A 15,320-nucleotide genomic window follows, 5' to 3' on the forward strand; every position below is an offset into this window, starting at 1 on the left:
CAGGATAATGTCATAAGAAAAGTATGGGCAGATACTTAACAAAACTCATTTCTCCTGTGTGAGATTTTGCTTTTTTTTTTTTTTAAGATTTTATTTATTTATTCATGAAACACACACACACACACACACACACACACACACACACACAGAGGCAGAGACACAGGCAGAGGGAGAAGCAGGCTAGATGCAGGGAAGCCTGACGTGGGACTTGATCCCGGGACTCCAGGATCACGCTCTGAGCTGAAGGAAGGGGCTAAAATACTGAGCCACCCAGAGATCCCCGAGATTTTGCTATTTAGTTAACTTTCTACCCCCCTCTGTTACCCTAAAACCTGATAAGGTAATTTGCTATATTACTCAGCAAATTAAAATGGCCCTGATTGGTTAGTAAGTTGTGTCTAGATGGAGAAAACTATAAAGATTTGAGGAGGATGTCACAGATTTGAACTTCCCAAAGATATAGTGACTCTTCTAACTGGCATGCTCCTCCTTGAAGGGAACCTGGAAACTCTGCCTATGATTGTTACAAGAAATACTGGCTCTGAAGCGTATAAGGGCTCTAAATCAGGAGACTCATACCACTCAATGTGGACCTTGTCTCTTCGTACCTGACCAGTCACCTCAGAAGCCAAAGAAAATAGTTTCTGGATGGCTAACTCCTACATAGTCTCATATAGACAACGAACAACTGATGCTAACCTCTGATAAACTGTGACTCCTGTCTTGTATACCATGTAGACTAGTGCCAACCGTGGCCTATGATAGTCTTACTAGTCTGAATGTTTAGTTGAACCTAGTAAGATCTCCTTGGGGAATCTGCAAAAGTTCAAAGTTCAAGGTTCTAGAATGAAGGGGATTCAAGAGAAGACCGTATCTATCCTGAGTAACAGGGAGGATAAGGAATAACATCATGAGGTTTCATTATAAAGTGAGAATACTTCTGAAAGACAGGACTTCAAACATTGGAATTTATACCAAGAATATATCTTCTACTGAAAAAAAGAATTTTTTTCAAAACCAGTAATGATAGAGAAAGACAATATCCCATATGTATGCAAAAAGAGGAAAAATGGCATGGGGAGTTTTCAAGGAATATGAAGAGGTCAGTTAGAATGATGTTTGTTTAGTTAGCTATTTGTCAAAATTAAGTAACATACAAAATCCTGCAATAGAGGGAGGGAGATTTTTCTTTGTAGATTTGTATTTAGAGAAACATGTTAGACTAAGTGATCTGTACATCAAGATCATCAATCACAAATAAGCACTTGAGCTGAAATCTCATGATGGTATTCAGTATAAAGTGGAGGTCAACCAAGATCACTCTTAACAGATTTAAATGTTTTTCCTAGCTCAAAATTAAAACAGCAAAAAATAAAAAACTTCATAGGGTTCACAGAGCCTCTAGGCACTCCATCCATAGCCCTCAGTTTGACTAGTAAAGATTAAACAAATATTGGGGGCTGGTGCTTGCCAAGGACTATGAAAGATAAAACACAGTCCCTCTCTTTAAGGAACTTACATAGTTTTAATTCACTCAATAAACATTTTAGCCCACATTGTAAGCAGAAGACACGAGAGAAAAAAGAAAAAGAAGAAAAAAAAAAGACACTGAGATGCTGGAAATTAAGAAATAAAGAAGTGAAGAAGCAGTCCTTAAGAAATTTATGTATGGGAAGACAAGTATAACAATGATTACAGTAGTATCATCAGAGATATGTACAGGGGCTCTTCATAATAGTAATCATATTTACCAAATTTTAAAGAATGAAAAGTTAACAAGCCCAAGAAGAGGTGGAAGAGATGAAGAAGGTATTCCACACAAAGTACATATGCAGTCAGAGATACAAGCACCAAGACATGTTTAAGCATGTTTTTCTAAGCATGACTAACACAATCATGACATCACATCACCTGTAATGCAGGTTATAATTTTTTTACAATTCTACTTAACTGAAGGAATGAAATTTTTTAAAGATCAGGCTCAGAAATCTACAATAAGCACCTTATGTTCACTGAAGTTTAGGAGCACAAATTAAAAAGAATTGCCCATGTACCTCAATACCAAAAACCCAAATAATCCAAATTAAAAATGGGTGGAGGACAGACATTTTTCCAAAGACATACAGATGGCCAACAGACACGTGGAAAGATGCTCTACATCACTAATCATGAGGGAAATGCAAATCAAAACAACAATGAGGGGATGCCTGGGTGGCTCAGTGGTTGAGCATCTGCATTTGGCTCATGGTATGATCCCCAAGTCTCAGGATCGAGTCCCACACAGGCTCCTTGCATGGAGCCTACTTCTCTTTGTGTGTCTTTGCTTCTCTCTGTCTCTCATGAACAAATAAAATCTTTAAAAAACAACAACGAGGTATCACCTTACACCTGTCAGAATGGCTAGAATAAAAAAAAAAACAAGAAATAACAAGCATTAGCAAGGATGTAGAGAAAAAGGAACACTCATGCACTGTTGGTGGGCATGTAAACTGGGGCAGCCACTATGGATAATAGTATGGTGGATCCTCAAAAAATTAAAAAACAGAATTACCATATGATCCAGTGATCCCACAACTAGATACCCAAAGAAAATGAAAACACTAGTTCAAAAATATGTATCCACTCCTATGTTTACTGCAGCATTATTTAAAATAGCCAACACATGGAGCGAGCCAACCCAAGTGTCTGTCAGCAGATGAATGAAGAAGCTGTATATACACATACACACATAGAAATGTTACTCAGTCATAAAAAAGAATGATGCCATTTGTAACACTGATGGACACAGAGGGTATGAAAAAGTGAAATAAGTCAGAGAAAGACAAATACCATATGATTTCACTCGTGAAATTTAAGAAACAAATGCACAAATGAAAAAAAACAAACTCAAATACAAAGAACAAACTTGTGGTTGCTAGCAGGGAGGTGGATGGGTGAAATAGATAAAGGAGATACACTTATTGTAGGGTGGGCGGGAGTTTGGGGTAACTGGGTGAGAGGCACTGAGAAGGGTACTTGATGGGATGAGCACTAGGTGTTATACTATATGTTGTTAGCAAATCAAATTTCAATAAAAGCAAATGGAAAAAAACCCCAAATACACTTATTGTGATGAGCACTGAGTAATGTATAAAACTACTGCATCATTATATTGTACACTTGAGATGAATACTGGATTTTTTTTTTTTACAATTTTTTTTTTAATTATGATAGTGGCACAGAGAGAGAGAGAGAGAGAGAGAGAGAGAGGGGGGCAGAGACACAAGCAGAGGGAGAAGCAGGCTCCATTCCATGCAGGGAGCCTGACATGGGACTCGATCCTGAGTCTCCAGGAACTCACCCTGGGCCGAAGGCAGCCCTAAACCCCTGAGCCACCTGGGCTGCCCCAATATTTAGTTACTTTCAATGATGATGTGGGAATAAAAGACTTTCAAATATTTTATGACTAAAAGACAATTCTTAATAATCTCTTAATCTGTCAATTACACTAACAATAGGAAGTTCCAATTAACTCTCCAGCAGCCTTACGTTTTTAAAACCTTACCAAAAAAATAAAATAAAATAAAAAATAAAACCTTATCAAACTTGGTGTCATTTACCAAATATGCTTTAAATTCTCTTTTCTTCCACTTAATTTCTAATTATTACATGACGTGCCAAACTTCTTTGCGTCTACCTTTCCCCTTAACAGAATGTTCTGCATTCTGAGAGAACCCTTTAATTTGATATTTATTTTAAAGGTTTATTTGAGAGAGAGAGAGCACACTCGCACACGTGAACTCATAAGTTGGGGGTGGGGGACAAAGGAGAGGGGAGAGAGAAAGAGAGGCAGACTCCCTGCTGAGCAGGGAGCCTGACTGGACTTGATCCCAAGGACCTCAGGACCATGACTGGAGCCAAAGGCAGACACTATATTACTGAGCCACCCTGGCACCCCAGCTGTTTTATTTATAAGAGAATCTTTTATTTGGCTGTTTAGCCACACAAAGATTAAATCAGTTTCAAGTGCCCATTTTTTATCTATAGCACATTACTACCAAGCTTCCAAACAGGAATCTTTAAACAGAGAGTTAAGAAAATAAAATTATATTTTAAACTCCTACTTCTAACTAGTCTGGGAAATTCCATCACTTAATCCTTCATCAGTTAAAGAAAACGTGATTTAAAATGTCCTAGTCAAAATACTATCACTTACCAAAAAAACCCCATCACTTATTAAAATTCTAATACTGGAGAATTTTATATCCCTCCTACTTCTACATTCTGTCCTAAGGTATTCTTTTTTTTTCTGTCCTAATGTATTCTATCACAGTCAGTACAATCACTCAGGTAACGTATATAGTAAATTTTAGTCTCTCTCTAGTTGCTATTTTAATGTTGCTAGGTTCCTAAAGCCTTTTATTATTTCCCAGCTTCCTGAAATAGGTACTAACCAAAACAGCTACTTTAAAGAACTACAGCATTCAACTTACTGAAATCACACCAATTGTATAAGATTTTTTATACAGAAGACACAATTTCTTCAATTCTAAACCTCCTTACATTTTCCTACAATGGAGAGGCTATAAATTTTTTTTAAGTTTTAGTTCTGTCTCTCCTAAACAACTGAAATAAAATTAGCTAAGATATGAACATTCAACAATCATTATTCCTATATAATAAGCTTCAGGGATCCCAAGAGACCACTATGATTCATGACTCAATACTTACTACATACCAGGCCCTGTGGTATGTGCTGCACATCCAGTGATATAATAAAACACATCTTTGTATACAATGAAGCTTGTATTTTAGTAAACAGGAAAAAATAAGAAAAGAAAACAAGACTGCTTCAGAGAAGTTTTTCAGAGGAAAGGCTTCATGGAAAAGTTATATTTGAGCTCAGCTAAGACTATGCTAAGGGCAAAAAAAGAATGTTCCGGGCAAGATGGAACAGGAAGTACAAAGGTCCCAAGCAGAAACAAGTTCAAAATGTTCAAAAGAACAAGGAAAATAATATCAATATGGGAATAACAGTAGGCTAAAAGGAGAATATTGAATAGAGGTTAGAAAAGTGGGGCCCACAGTGCCAAAAGAAGTTAGATTTTAAGTCAACAAAAAAATCACTGGAAGGTTTTCAAGTGGGAAAAATTTAAGATTTGATTTATGCTTCAGAAGAATCATATTGCCTTCTATAGACAGAATGAATTGCAGAAAGCAAAAGAAAAACATGGAGATTACTGTAGTGTCTAAGCAAGAGATGAAAATGGCTTAAAATAGGACAACAGGAGAAACAGAAGCATAATGATCCTAAGTGCATTTTGTAGGAAGACACAGGATTAACCAATCAATCAGACATGGTAAGGGAAAAGGAATAACCCAGAAGAACTCACCTTAGGGTTTTGGCTTAAGCAACTGGGTAGATGGAGTTATTTAAAGAAAAAGATGAGCGTAGAGCAGAAGGGAAACAGATTTGAGGGAAGAAAATCAAGCAATAAATGAGAAAGAGTGGTCAGTTAAGTGTGGTATCCAGAAAGCCAAGAGAGTTAAATCTTTCTAGTAGGAGGAACTGGTTATTTATATCAAATGCTGATAAAGCTATATAAATTATAGAAGACTACCAATTAGTTTGACAACATGGGTATTTATTGTGGTGATGTGTGGCCTGATGCTGAATGTAAACTCTTTCAAGGAGTTTGCTATAAAGAGGAACAGAAAAATGGAATAAGAAAAAAGGGGGGTCACCCCCTGTCCCCACACCAGCCTGTTTTCATAATAAACTTTATTGTGACAGGCAAAAAAAAGAAAAAGAAAAAAGGGTAGCAATTTTAAGATAGTTATAGAAGATGGTAATGATCTTATTAGAAAAAAATTGAAGATGCAGGAAATATTGGATAGCTGTAGGTGAGAGTGAAGTATAAACATCCTCAAAAAGATAAGGAGGGGGGCGCCTGGGTGGCTCAGCCAGTTAAGCGTCTGCTACAGCTCAGGTCATGATCCTGGGGTCCTGGGATGGAGCCCTGCATATTAGGCTCCCTGCTCAGTGAGGAGCATGCATCTCCCTCTCCCTCTGCTGCTTATCCTTCTTGTGCTCTGTCTCCCTGTCAAATAAATAAGTCAAATCTTTAAAAAAAAAAAAAAAAAAAAAAAAAAAAGATGAGGGATGAGATCCAGGCAGATCTCTCCAGAAAAAAAGTGGAAGTAGAAGAAAAAGACTACCAACAATGACATTTTTCTATTTTACAAGAAAAGTTAATTTGAATATAAATAGATTTTAGATGTGAAGTTGTGTCCCTAGCACCTAAAACAGTGGCTGGTATATTATAAGCCCTTAATAGGGTTGGGTGGCTCAGTCAGTTAAGCGTCTGCCTTTAGATCAGGTCATGATCTCAGGGTCTTGGGATGGAGTTCCACACTGAGCTCCACATCCAGCTTCCTGCTCAGCAGAAGTCTGCTTCTCCCCTTCCCTCTGCTCCCGCACCCTGCTCCCCACCCCCCCACCCCCCGTCATGCTCTCTCTCAAATAAACGACTGAATAAATAAGCTGTGACCCTCAGAAACTGGGGACTTTTATGATTTCCTTTTTCCTCAACAAAAATTTAATTTCTTCTCTGTATTATCCTTTAAAATATAGCTTGATTTTTTAAAATTATTTTTTTTAAATATTTTATTCATGAAAGGCAGAGAGAGAGAGAGAGAGAGAGAGAGAGACGGAGGGGCAGACATAGGCAGAGGGAGAAGCAGGCTCCCTGCAACAAGCCTGATATGGGACTCGATCCCAGGACTCTGAGATCATGACATGAGCCAAAGGTAGACACTTTATCAACTGAGCCACCCAGGCACCTCTACAGTTTGATTTTTTTTTTTTTTTACAGTTTGATTTTAATGAGTTCTTCGTATAAGTGTTTTAGTTAAAACCTCTAATTTTCCTTTTAATGCTAAAATATTCACTAATGCACACTTGGGTATCAATAATGGCACATGGATAGAGTGAATCCCTAATTGCTATAGCAATAGGTATAAAAAATCTGAGTTCTCAATATGCTCCTTCAGATTTGTGATCAAATCTTGTCAATTTTCTTTTATCCTTATTATAATCTATTATTTTTTAAAGACAGCATATGAAAATTATACACATTACAATAGCATATCAAGAAACTTTTTAAAATGGAGAGCAGGGGGACACCTGCATGGCTCAGTAGTAGCCCCTTTGGCTAGGGGCATGATCCCAGGGTTCCGGGATCAAGTCCCACATCGGGCTCCCTGCATGGGGCCTGCTTCTCCCTCTACCTCTGTCTCTTATAAATAAATAAATAAATAAATAAATAAATAAATAGATAGATAGATAAATAAAATCTTTAAAAAATAAAATAAAATAATTAAAACAAATTAAGTGGTGTATATGTATGTATATATATATATTTATATATATACATACATACACACACACAATGGAATATTACTCAGCCATTAGAAACGATGAATACCCGCAATTTGCTTCGACGTGGATGGAACTGGAGGGTATTAGGCTGAGTGGGAGGACAATCGTTATATGGTTTCACTCATACGGGGAATATAATAAATAGTGAAAAAGGGATTATAAGGGAAAGGAGAGAAGAGGAATGGGAAATATCAGAGAGGGTGACAGCACATGAGAGACTCCTAACTCTGGGAAATGAACAAGGGGTGATGGAAGGGGAGATGGGTGGAGGGATGGGGTGACTGGGTGACAGGCACTGAGGGGGGCGCTTGATGGGATGAGCACTGGGTGTTATACTCTATGTTGGCAAATCGAAGTCTGATTAAAGAAATATACATAAAAAAATAAAATAAAATAAAAAATAAAATGGAGAGCAGGTTTGGCATGACAACTGTCCTCAGTTTATTTCATGTGGAATTTTACATTTCATTTAACTCATCCATTAATAAAATCAAGTGGCCATGCAACCCTGGGTTGAAACCTAATTCTACTTTTTATTGATTATGTGGCCTTAAGGGAAGTTTAATTTCCTTTGCAAAACAGAAATAATACTTGCCTTTTTGCTGGAATGATTAGGAGATATTATAATACACTATATTACAATATACTATATTACAGACAGTTATGCGGAGGTATTGAGCTTTGTATTCAGTATCACAAGTGAAAAAAATTAAAAGAAAAAATTGTTTATGATTAAGTATGAAACAAATGAGAAACTCAACATCATTTTAAGAACAGTTCTAAACAATGCTAGCACAGTACTATAAAATAGGCTTTTAAATATTAAAACAAAACCACATTTAAGTGAAAGCACTTCCAAATTAGGATAAGGAAATCAAACACTTTAAGAGCAACAGAAACTATTAGTTTATTGGTAATGTATTATGTGTAAAGAAATCATAAGCGAAAAAGTTAAGCATCAGTGAAAATAAACAAGTAAAATGCTACTGAAAATATTTCAGTATACACAAAACATTTTAGCATCTTCAGTTATACAAATTCAGACTAAAAGCACCCCAATACTTCAACAAGTAATGAACTCTGTCAGCAGGTGGCTCTAGTGACACTGAAATAACCTAATATCAAATACTAGAGCAAAATACAGGTAAAAATGTACTGAATCTCAGAAATTTTAAGTCAAATGAGTCACAATATCCCAATCCAACCTTTCTTTTTCAAATTAAGATAACCAAAGTCTATAATGATTAGGTGTTACATTTAAGGGCTCGCTAGTATGTTAGTGGCAGAACAAAACTGAAAACAGTTCTCTCTTTTTAGTATTACCAGGCAACAAATGAACATTTATTATGTTGCCAGGTATCATATGAGGAGCCCTCCTCCAAAATAATTCACCTCTAACTTACATCACTTTTAGTAGTTTGTCCACTGCAACCAAAAGTACTCATAATTCTATAAAAGCTCATTTTAGTGATTTCTAACAGTACCAATGCAGTAATAGTAATTATTAAAAGGAATATGCAATATTAGCAATCTTATTCCCAGTCTCTAATAGAGAAAAGTAGTTTGGCTTTTCTTTTTCAAAAAGGCTAGGAAAGATTAAATTTAACATTCCCCATTTATACATCTTCCCACTTTCCAGCTCCAAAAGGGTTTCCAAACTTTTTGTTTATTTGTTTATTTAACCAATTTAGGAATTCAAATTGTAGGAATGTCAGAGGTAGAAGAGGTAAAAAGAAATAGAAGAGGTAAGTTCTATTAGGATAAAAAAACATACAATTCTAATAAAGAGCTATTCTGGCTCAACCTTCCTGTCTAATGATAATGGAGTCTAGGTTTTCTTTTACATCCCTTATCCTGGAGCAAAGATCTGAGAAAACCTTTGTTATATGCAGTCATTTATTGTATTGAATTTACTACTGATAGAACTGAAGCTACTATATACGTGAACCACGTCAAAAGAATTATGCTATATAAATCATTCTTTGTAACATTAGTAAAGGAGTTATATATAGTACAGAAAAGGCCTAAAATGAACACATTATTAAGTTCGGCCTCTGCCACTTTTCTGCTCTGTGACTTCAGTTTCCTTGCCTATAAATTAAGAATAGTAATATCTACCTCATAACTGTATCTTTCTCTTTCTTATTCAGAAAGATTCTTAGATTTCACTTTTGCAACTTTCATAACTACTTTATAGCTTAGGCTTCACTGTATTCTTCTTCTCTGAGGCCCCATCACTTTGTTATGTAGTCTAGAGCTTCTTTATTGAATACAGTTGCCACTGGACATATACTGAGTGCTTCAAATGTGACTAGTTTGAATTAAGAGATTCTAAAAATATAAAATACATATCAGATTTCAAATATTTTTAGTGTGGAGAAAAAGACATAAAATACCACATTCATATTTTTATATTAATTACATATTAAAATGATAATACTCTGGATATACTCAGTTAAATAAAATACATAACTAAATTAATTTCACCTTTTTTCAAACCTTTTTAATATGGACACTAGAAAATTTACAAGTACACATGACTGTGTACTTTTTCTTACTGGACAGCTCTGATCTAGAGTTCTGACTTCCTGATTATACCCCTTAAGAGTAGGGGTAAAATTTATACTATACCTTTGTAACCTGAGCCTCTAGTAAAACACTCTCCACACAGTTGATGCTTTTAAGTGATCCAAAATGTGCTCTCTTTTGGATTACTAGTTTTATCCTATGAAATTATGTTGAAAGCAAAAAATCTACTTCTAGTATTAGCCTATATTTATAGACATGTAGTTAATAAAAAAATTTTACGGATGCAATTTCCAGGTAAGAAAAGCAGTCTCCTGATTATTCCAGTTATGGTCAGTTTGCAAATCAAGTTTTTAAAAACTGTATTTACACTTAGCTCATTTTCCCCTTTAAATAAATTATTACCATTCCTTTTTTTTATTGTACTCAGGATCACATCAGGCACTAGTGAGAAAATTAGTCTTATGTTAACCTGCACATTATGATGGGTAGTTTTCAAATCTAAGGACAAACATAATGCAGGTAAAAACTTACTGCAAAGATCTAAGTAGTCAACAATTTTTAAGGTGTCTTAAGACTCTTCCCTGTAGCATTTGGCTTCAACTCCAATTCTATTCACCAAGTAGATATTGGTTTTTATCAATGCTATGTATAGTAAAAAGTGATTTTTAAATATAATATCTTCAGTTAAATCTGTGGAATATTTATAACTCCTTTAAAAAAATACTTAAGCTAATGAAACAATTTTATTCTTATTAAAAAAGAAACACTTGAACAATAGTCTATCAATCTTCACTAGTCAGTTATTCATATTTTAAAATTATTCTTTTCAGTTCAAACATTTAGGTAGAGAGCCAACTCCTGAAGGGAATAGAAAGAAGTAAAATACAAGATCCCTAACCTTGAAGGAAAGGCAAAGCCTAAGGTTTTCAAAACTTAGTGATGAGAAGAACACAAATATGTAATAAAGAAGCTGGACTTGGTGAGAATAATGAGTTTTATTTTAGAGACACAATAATTCAACAGCAAATGTTACCAAGTATGGAAATAATGGACTAGAGTTTAGCAAACCCATTCTTCACAGATCCTGAACTAGACATTCAACTTCAGTTTCCTGTTTATAAAATGCTACAGATAGACTAGATGAACAAGTAATCCAATAAATTCTCTTTTATAGCCTCAGAAATTAGTATAAATTTGGTCCAGTACACTAACACACTCAATAAACAATTACTGAGTATCTCCTAAATTTTAAAATAGTTTAATTAGTGATAGATTGTATTTTAGCTGTACAATCTTTCTTTAAAAAACTAACATATAATTAACATTATATAGCCACATGAATACAATAAAATGTAATTCTCTTAAAAACATTTCAGTTTGAAATAATTATGTAGCTTCACAGGAAATAAAGAAATAGGGAGGGAAGTCCCATACATCCTTCTCCCAGCATCCTACATTTTATACAACTTTTGATTATGTATTTGAAATAAAAAGCACTGTAATAGTCACATCAAAATTTCCTATAAAAACAACTCTAAAAACTTTCTGTGGGAAGCAAAAAAAAATGTTATTTAAGGATCTTTTTAAGCTTCCAGAATTTAGATTAAAAAAGGGAATTCAAAAGTTCGAAAATTAAACCACAAAAATTCTGATGGTTGTCCTATAATAAATATTGGCACAAGCTACACTTTCTGTCCACTGAGTGGGGGAAGCTATGCCCACGCGACATATACCTGTATGTGGAATAGAAAAAAAAAAAATTTCCTAAAACAGAAAGAGTCATTCTTTAATTACCCATGAACCGATCATTTTCCCATAATAAAAATGGCCATATTTGTACCCAAAAAAGATTTGAATCCATAATATAAATCATACTTATAAAATAAGTACTCTAACAAAATGTAATTAAAAAAAAAAAAGCTAGCTATCCCTGACATTGTCCTCTTTCACCATATTATTCATTCTCTTTTAACTGTATAATAATGTCTTCCATTCTGTGAATTGTTTTTGAGTACAAATACTAGACATGCCAACAAAGCACAGATGTATCTCAAACCACATACTAGACAAACTCCTATTCAGTATATAAATTTCAGAAATTGCATCTTGGGGCAGCCCGGGTGGCTCAGCAGTTTAGTGCCGCCTTCAGCCCAGGGCGTGATCCTGGTGATCCTGCAGACCTTGGATGGAGTCCTATGTCAGACTCCCTGCATGGAGCTTGCTTCTCCCTCTGCCTGTGTCTCTGCCTCTCTCTCTCTCTGTGTCTTTCATGAATAAATAAATAAAATATTTTAAAAAGAAAGAAAGAAAGAAATTGCATCTTGTACTAATTGCTTAAAACACTAATTCTGGGGGCAGCCTGGGTGGCTAAGCGGTTTAATGCCACCTTCAGCCCAGGGCGTGATTCTAGAGAGCCGGGATCGAGTCCCACATCGGGCTCCCTGCATGGAGCTTGCTTCTCCCTCTGCCTGTGTCTCTGCTTTTCTCTCTCTCTCTGTCTCTCATGAATAAATAGAATCTTAAAAAAACAAAAAAACAAAAAAACACTAATTTTTTATTTAAAAAGAACTGCAGAAGGTGATTATATTTAGGAAGCAAAGAATCTTTACCAATACATGCCTATAACTATTATGAGACATGGATTTGTATCTCCCAGATGCTTTACACTAAGAAAAACCAGTACTTGAGACTCGTAACACTTTGTCTCCCAAGCACTACTTCCAAGATCTTTCCTCCTGATGGTATCCCTACTATTTGGGCAGAATAAGTGGCAAGCACCTGTTAATATAGAGTGCCTTGTTAGGAATCTATCATTCTACAAAAAAAAAAAAAAATACAGCATGCAAAAAGCAATGGCTTTTAAAAACTGTATTACAAAAAAAATTAAAATAAAAAAATAAAAACTGTATTACAATAATCATAGTTAAATAAACTATAATATATTACTGAATGATTAAAGAGCATCTCTAGGTTTTTCCCAATGGTACACACAGAATGGGTGAAACACTTCTAACCAGTTAAAATGCCAGCAAAAGAAGAATAAATAGCATTTTTATCCTCTCCATATTTCAGTTTAAGGCCTTAAAATAAATAAATTTCCTTTTTCAAACGTATATTCTAAAAAGATCAGCTTTCTGGTCAATTAAAGTCCCATTAGACACAATATATCTATTTATTGAATCAGAGAACAAACATATACATCTTTCCATCCTACAGCTTACAACACTCCTGCTGGAATCCCTTGCAATTCCCAAGATCAATCAATCTTCATAGCCAATAACCTAATGTTAAGGTGGTTGGTCATTCAAAAACAAAATATAGTGAAATCTATCTGTATAAATGCCTAAACCAAATAATCTAGGGGCAAAGTAAGAACCTTTCATTGAATCCATCAGAAATGGCTCTCATAAAAGCACAAGTTATCAAAATAATCAGCCAGCAGAAAATAGTATCTTTCTCTTATTTAAAATGGCTTGAATTTTTTCAACTCAACTTAAAAAAACAAATTCCATGTTTACACATGATCTTAGCCAAAAGGCCGAGAAGCGATCAAATTCCATGTTTAAATAGATCTTACAATATTTGTAAATATTCAAATGTAAAACAAATTACTTTTCTAATATAAACATGACAAATTTTACAATTCAAAAAAACAACCCAGTAATCTGTTATCTTGATTTTTTTTTTCTTTTTTTTCTTTTTTTTTTTTTTGTAGGCTCACACCCAGCATCGAGGAGCCCAACACAGGGCCCAAACCTACACTCCCAAAATCGAGACCCGAACTGAGATCAAGAGTTGGGTGTCAAACCAACTGAGCCACCCAGGCACCCCCATGATTCTTAAGGTTGACAATTAGCAGATGGTAAAGACAAAAGAGTTAGAAAAAGATATGGCATTTTGGCTCAAGAGGTGTTTTAAAAAATAACTCAGTTAAGCGAAGTTTTTGCCTTTAACCTTCTGATACTTTGTTTCAACAAGAATCTAAAATGAGAAAAACTATAACATAACCAAGAACCAAGCAGTTCTTGGTTGTGTTACAATAACTGTATAAAATATTTTGCCTTTCCTAACCAAAATACTTTTAATTTAAATACTTACTCTGAGCCTGCAGCCATTTCCAAGTATGATGTTTCTGCTGTATCAACCCCCAAAGGGATCACTATGCTCATGACGTTCGCCTCTGGTAAATTCGATTACTATGGAGTCCTATGCATTGGTATCCAAAACACTGGGGCATGCCAGCCACAGTGCTCATTGCAAACATCTAAGTGCATCCACAAACCCTGTTTAAAAGAAAAGGGAAAAGTTAAAAATTATCTTCATATTCCTAACACAGTCACACTATAACAACAGTAAGTGACATATATGAATGAAGCATTCTTCATTAAAGTATCAATATAAAATGAAATTTGCTCAGGGAATCTCTATTTCATTTAATTTTTTCTTGAATTAAGTTATGGGATTCTGATGAAAAGTTTCTGAATCAAAATCTCCCTTTGGGAATGAATTTAAAATACCAAAAGAAAGATTAACTAAGGTATATTACTTAGTGAAGAACCAATGAATATTACTCATTCTGAAAGATTAAATGGAATTTCGTACAGCACTAGTATCCAAAATAAATCTTCTAGAAAGTGATCAAAACTAACAAATACTGAGTACTTACTATGGACTGAGCATCATATTAGCTTTTATATGGATGCTCTATTATCCTTACAACTCTGATAGGAATCTTTTATCATTGAGGATCAAAAAAGCAAGAAAGGTTACAGAATTAACCACGGTAGCTCAGTTCAAAAATTAAAACCACGATTTGAACCAATTCTACTCTACTGATTATACACACACACACACACACACACACACACACCCCATATATATGGAAGGCTATTTTATTTATAATAAAATCTGTTTTAAAGTGGTTGTCATTTTCCATACTATATAAAAATACATGTCTACTGAGGGAGTTCTCAATTTCTTCAGTTTGTATTAACTAATTAGCTAAACTAATACACTTGAACTGTTTTTTAAACAAATTTACCAAGTAACAAAATATATTCAAGCTTCAATATCAATGCTTCTAATTCACTGTATAACACTTGCACATGATACTCTTTGTGAACTATCTACTCAAAATCTTTTCAGTAATAATATGGTATAACTTAGGAACAAAACAGGGAGATAATCCTATAAACAAGAAAAGAGCAACAGTCAAAATTGTTACCGCCATGTTATACCTGAAATACTGAAGAGCAGGGTTTCTTCAAATAGCCATTCTTGTATTTATCTTTAATTTTTACAAATAACCTTGAGAATACCTAACTCAGGTTAATTCCTATTTCACATATTGCAGATTGTGAGCTCATACCTG

General features: G+C 34.7%; 1 protein-coding gene across 5 annotated transcripts in view; it reads right to left on the reverse strand.

Moving 5' to 3' along the window:
- KMT2E (lysine methyltransferase 2E (inactive)) overlaps window positions 1-15,320 on the reverse strand; it is a 93,011-nt gene that overhangs the window by 50,540 nt on the left and 27,151 nt on the right. For all 5 annotated transcript variants that reach the window (XM_038562742.1, XM_038562743.1, XM_038562741.1 and 2 more), the window contains one exon: window positions 14,048-14,232. In XM_038562742.1, the coding sequence (XP_038418670.1) occupies window positions 14,048-14,118 (71 nt within the window). In that variant the 5' untranslated portion in view covers window positions 14,119-14,232. The remainder of the gene's footprint in view (window positions 1-14,047; window positions 14,233-15,320) is intronic.

This window comes from Canis lupus, chromosome 18 (genome assembly GCF_011100685.1).
Source record: "Canis lupus familiaris isolate Mischka breed German Shepherd chromosome 18, alternate assembly UU_Cfam_GSD_1.0, whole genome shotgun sequence".
Lineage (NCBI taxonomy): Eukaryota > Metazoa > Chordata > Mammalia > Carnivora > Canidae > Canis > Canis lupus.